The 6,000-nt window shown below is 50.4% G+C and overlaps 1 protein-coding gene across 1 annotated transcript in view; it reads right to left on the reverse strand.

Moving 5' to 3' along the window:
- Positions 1-4,359, reverse strand: part of MAMDC2 (MAM domain containing 2) — a gene marked incomplete at its 5' end in the record, with an annotated part of 166,334 nt that extends 161,975 nt beyond the window's left edge. Inside the window, 2 exons of the mRNA XM_082843703.1 lie at positions 3,871-3,984; positions 4,326-4,359. Of these exons, the coding sequence (XP_082699829.1) occupies positions 3,871-3,984; positions 4,326-4,359 (148 nt within the window). The remainder of the gene's footprint in view (positions 1-3,870; positions 3,985-4,325) is intronic.
- Positions 4,360-6,000: the final 1,641 nt, after the last annotated feature.

Consider the following 6,000-nt stretch of genomic DNA (forward strand, 5'->3'; position numbering starts at 1 on the left):
AAAGAGAGCTGTAACCCACAGAAAGGGGGGACTGGTCCTCCTCCTCTAGGAAGGCCCCCGGGGATGTTGGCCAGACTTCTGGCTCCAGCCGGGCCTCAAGAAATATCAGGCAGGATTTATCAGTATTAATAACTAGCACATGACTGAGTGAAGAAGTGAAACTCAGCTGACCAAGTAACTGAAAGTGTCCTTAAGAGAGAAGGAAGGGGTTTGGGTGGAGAAAGGAGGTTGACAGGAAGAGACACACACATGTACGTACATTGAAATATCGGCCTACTCTACCACCCGCCCCCCATTGGTTATGCCAAACTTCTAGCTGGCCAGCCTGCCTCAGATACCATCACTTGCTCCTGGGTACAAATACCATCCAAATTCTTCCTGTATTAGGCAATTCCTCAAACACTGACCCCACTGTGGTAGAAAAAAAAAATACTTTCTCTACTAGTGCTTTGAATTTCCTTTTTTACCTCCTCTTAACCTGACACGTGCACATCTACCTTCCTCTCTGGGGGGGCTTAGGGTTCCAAACTTCTAATTAAGGAGCAGCACCTGGGTTTGGATTTTACCCCCTCCCTCCCTCAGTTCCTCCAATGACTTCCTCATAGAGCCAGCTTAAAGATGCTAAACCAAGGGGTCCAAAGATTGGAAGGAAGCCAACACCCAGCCGATGACTCGTCGTGACCATTCTGATGTGAGGCCAACTTTACAGTGTCCAAGAATGCTCAGCCGGAGGGCTTCTGCCCCCCACAGCTGGCAGTGGGGAAATGGAACCAACAGTCTCGACTTCAGCTGAGGACGACTGTTCAAAGGGGTTCCAATATTCTCTGAACTGCGAATGAATAAAGATTTTTTTAGATGATAAATGAATGAATAAGGGAGATTTTTATAGGATAAAATAGATCTCTTCTTTCCAGGATTTAATTCAAACCTAAAATTTAGATGCAAATTCAAAGTTTGATTCTGACACAATCTCACTTGCCTTGACAAGTGAGAGAAAATTAAAATATTCTACCGAAAACATGGAGGTAAATCAAGAAAACAAGAAACTGGAAAGTAGACGAGGCTGGGTTGCCGTGCCCAGTCACCTGCTCTGGTGCCACCCTCTGTCCCTGGGGGTACCCTCCCTATGGTATGCAATCCAAGTCAATGCATCGCCTTGTCAAAACTCATCCATTTTGTGCCCAGTGGAAATCAAGCATATTTCAAAATGGCCATGAGCTAGGGACATTGGAATTGTAATTGGAGAGGCTTAGAGACCTAATACTCTAAGTAAACCAAAGGGGTGGACCTCAAATACAACTTGGGGCAGCTGGGAGATATTTTGAGACAATGACTCCCGATTTGAATCTCCTGTAATGGAATTCTAATTGGCAGATTTTTTTCTCTACTTAACTCTCTTCACTGGGCTTTAGCATTGATCTCTCCACTGTAAATTAACCTACTGACCAAGGACATCTAGAAAGTGCTATTTGCCTTCCAAATACTTGTGGGCAAAAGTCACTGAAACCTATAATTTTCTATGCCGCCATACAATACACGGAGGTGGATGGAACCAGTTTCAAAGGGTTTTTGCAGCCAGATGAAGTAAATTTGCAGAAAGTCTTGTGAACAGATTTCAGCCTGGGACACTTGTATTGTCTTTAATCTACTAACCCAGGAATGGGTTTATACCGGAAATTCTTAGTGATGGCTTCTCAGCAGGCAGCAGCAGTGGCTGCCACACTCCTACCTTGCTGTGCCTCTGGAGTGGACTGTTATGTCCAAGTTCTGGCCTCCGAAAAACGTGATACGTGAGGATGGAAGCCTAACCAGCCTGCTCCCCGGGGAATGCTCAGAGGCGAATGAATGAACTTTCCCCAGCCCTGAGCCAGAAAGCTGTGGCTGTTAGAAGTTAAAAAGAAAGCAAAGAGGAAAGCAACAGTGTCTTCATTTTGCTATAAACCACAATCACCTTTCCCTGTAAGCATCGTCCTGTTTTCCTGGAGGGGCACAGTGCCACTGATGCAGAGGTGCCAACTCAGCAGAGAGCACTTCCTGCGGGTCTGGGTGGCAGTTGAGTGCAGCGAGCTGTGGCCTGCCCACTGACCCAGGAGCAGGCTGCCAGGGGGCCACCATCCTGATGGAGGCCTGGCAATGGGGGCACAGGACTGAGGCTCCTGGATTAAGGGGTGATGTTGATTTCCTTTTCTCAGAGCCAGGCTAGGGCGAGGCAAGAGGGGTGTCTAGGGCACAAGATTTAAGGAGGTTTTCACTCTCAGGGTCATGCAAGGGGCTCTTTCACCTTAGTCCTAGCCCTGCACAGGGCCACCAGCAGAGGTAGGGGTTCTCAAAGGTCAATGGTTCTTAAAATGTGATCTCCAGACCAGCAGCATCACCTGGGAACTTGTTAGATATGCAAATTTTCAGCCCCATCCCAGACCCACTGACTCTGAAACTCAGAGGTGGGGCCCAGCAACCTGTGTCCTAACATACCCACCAGGTAATTTTGATGCAGCTAAAGCACGGTGCTAGAGAATAATGCTCTCCAAAGCCAGTCATGTGGTCCAGGTCAGGCCACTGCTCAAAATGCTTCAAACACAACCAGAACAGGGAAAGGGGTAAGGTGGTGAGATGAAAGAGACTTCCCTAAGGCAATCAGCAAGGTAGGAATCCTTCAAAGGATAAATCATGAATTGATTTTTCCCAGCTACCCCTAAGTACTCTGTAGGAAAGACTTGGCAATTGTTGGCAATAAATAAAGCTTACCACTGAGTGGTTCCCTCCTGTTTTTTCCCTGATCTAGTCAGCTCAGAGCTGGCCACTGACTGGTAGCTTGGGACATGGGCCAGCCATTTGAATATTGTAAGACTGAGAGTCCCTCCTCTGTAAAATGGGGCTAACATCACCTCCCTGCCAATGTCAGAGAAGCTAGTATATGCAAAGCCCCAAACAGAAGCCCAAGGCAGAAAAGCTGTGATGACAGTTCATACATCCTAAGCAGGGGTTCTGAACCTCCACCTTCTCCAGGGCGCTTAGATAATCTGGGGGCCTGAGGACAACTGAGATTCCTGGGAAGGAGGTTAGCTGATCTCTTTTATGCTGCAGTGTTTTTTAAAGGAGGCTATTTCCCAGTCCCAGTGGCCTGGGGCATCAAGCCTCTTAATGGGGTGGCACAAGTGAGAGATAAGGGAAAGAAGTGCCTCCTCTTGGGTGTTAGAGAACTACTTATTTTTTACTAAATAAATGAAGGGCAAGAAGCTATATCTGAAGAGCCCACATTTCAACTTTGTCACTCGAACCCGAATGGTATGAGTGGTAAGACAATGACCAATGCCAGCCAGCTGAGAGACCTCAGGCACATGGCCATGGACTTGGTATCCTCTTTCGCCAAGTACTGGATTATAAATACAACAATAACATGAGGATGATGTCATGCAACAAAACGCTGTCAAGCACAACATAAATGTGAGGTTTAGCACTGAGGTCCCATCACAGAATTAGGGCACCATTTCTGCAGGACGAGAAGGAAACTAACCTCACCCAACTTTCCCAGCTCACCAAGGTGTCTGCTGCGGACCAGAGAGGCTGTTGACCTGCAGAGGGCACGCAGCTGATGGGAGACAATCATCAGCTGTGCCCCCTTTCTCCCTTCCATGGGGGGAGGGGGCGGGCAAAATCGCAGAGCCTCTACCCGCAGGCCAGGTAAACAATGGCCTCCATCTCTTCATTGGCCGTCCATGCAGCACAGCTGAGAGTTGGAAAGATGATCCGTGACTCACACTTTTCCTCCTGAGAGTACTTAACTCCAAGATGATAACATTGCCCATGCGAAAGAGCCAACCAGCAAAAAAGGAAAGTTCACCTTGGGCCCCTGTGTACTGACCCCCTTACCTTCCTCGTTTAAAATCCATGGCAGGAACTCGAACACCGAGTCAAAGTCGCAGGTGCTCTCTTCGAACGCGCAGGATCCCGCGGGCAGGTCCAGGGCACTGGCAAGCTGCAGGGCTGCTGGCACAAAGCGGGTTTCGGTTCAGGCTCGGTCTCAGGAGCGTTTACACCAACTCAGGGCACCCCGGGGAACCACCTGGTGATAGTGAGAAGGGGTGCGGGAGGGGACGGGAGAGGGAGGCAGTATTGCCGCCCCCGCCCAGGGCGCTTGCACTGCGCGACCCGTGCGCGGTCGCTGGGCTCGGGGAGGGAGGTTAGCGGCTGTGGAGATGGATCCGTAGGCGCCCTCGGATGGCCCAGCCTAGGACCGCGAGCCCGACTACCAGGGCTGCGGGATTGGGAGAGGGTCACGAGAGCGCCCCTCGGAGGAACCCCCCCACCCCCGATCCAGGCCTTACCTTGCACCGCCAGCAGTACGCCCCCGAACAGCATGGTCGGGAGTAAGACTGGACAGGGATGCGAGCCGCCAGCCCGCTGGGACAGGCTGCTCGGGGTGGAAGGAGTGTGGGAAGCGGGGGCGCCTGGAATCGGGGGAGGGAGAAGTCGGAGGCAAAGCGTGCGCTTGGAGCTGCCCAACTTTGCAAAGCGGCCCCGGGAGCAGAGCGGAAAGCCGAAGGTGCCTGAACTGTGAGCGCCGCTCGGTGCGCTCGCGTCCTAAGTGAAGCTGGCCGGCCGCACAGCTGGTCCTGGGCGAGGATGGGGCTGGGCAGGGAGGAGACAACTGCACACTTTTGAAAAGCCAGCCAGAACTGGCTGGGAGAGGAGAGGTCGGGATGCAGTGCCACGGCTCAGATTTTTAAAGCTTGGGACCAGACCCCTGGCAGATACTGGAGAGGGCAGGCCTCCCGGGAGCCCCTCGGCTGAACTGGGACTGGAGGCGCCCCGCCCCACCCCGCCCATCCTAGTGGGAACCAGCTTATTTCTGGGGACAGCCTCCCTCTATCTGGAATGCCAGGCCTGCGGGGCTTGCCCTAATTTTAACCTTTTCTCCCCAGAATGGAAGAGGGTGGAATTCTCTTAGGAAAATCTAGAGGAAATTTTGGGAACGGTTGGGTGGAATAAGCTTTACATCTAAGAGTTTCAGCGTTTATGGCCCGTTAACGCTAACCTTGGAACACCCCCCCCCCCCCACCGCCTTTATTTAGCAGTGGAATGTTTGGCATGTCTGGTGCTCAGCATTCCCTCTGTCCGGTGAAATGGGGGCATTCCTCCTCTCCAAAGAGCCATGATAAATTAGTAGAAGGTTTCTAAATTGGGATGGGGGTAGTGATGTCAGGGAGGGGGTTATGGTGAAGTACCCACTGGCTACAAATTTGCTTTGAGCACTAAGTGGGTCTTTAAAAATAGTCTCCTCCAGTAAAGAAAGTGGTGATAGGGGTGGGGGTTCTTCTTAATGCTCTTTATTATATTGGGCAGGCAATGTGATGCCTAGGGCAATGATTCTCAAATTTTAGGGTACATCAGAAGCCCACGATCAGAGTTTCTGATTCAGTAGTTCTGGTCTGTGGTCCAAGATTCTGCACATTCCTAACAAGTTTCCAGGTGCTGATGCTGCTAGTCTGGGACCACATTTTGAGGACCACTGGCCTAACAAACTCTTGTTCAACCATCAAAGCCCTGCTCACATGCCTTCACTTGGTTTCCAGACTCTGTGTTTTCCTTGTCTTTCATTCTTCTCCTTGCTGTTTCTTTTTCTTTCTCTGACCCCCAGATACTAGGGTGCCTCCAAGTTCTAACCTTTCAGCTCCTGTTTCCCTTTCTCCTCACTTCCTCAGTGATTTCATCCAGTCTCATAGTTTGAAACACCAACTAAAACCTGATATCTCCCAAATATTTTTCTACTCCAGACGGCCCACTGCCTCCAGACTCTTCTGTCTCACTGCCACCTCAGCATTTTCACTTGGATGCTTAAGAGCTATCTCATACTTAACAGGTCCCAGCATGAACACCTCATATTCCTTCCCAAACCTGTCTCTCCCCTGCATCTTCGTCATCTCAGTTAAAGGAACCTTTCCCTTCCAGTTGCTCAGGACAAAATACTTAGTGTTATCCTTGACTCTTTTCTTCGTCTCA

This window comes from Leucopleurus acutus (genome assembly GCF_964270905.1).
Source record: "Leucopleurus acutus genome assembly, chromosome: 7".
Lineage (NCBI taxonomy): Eukaryota > Metazoa > Chordata > Mammalia > Artiodactyla > Delphinidae > Leucopleurus > Leucopleurus acutus.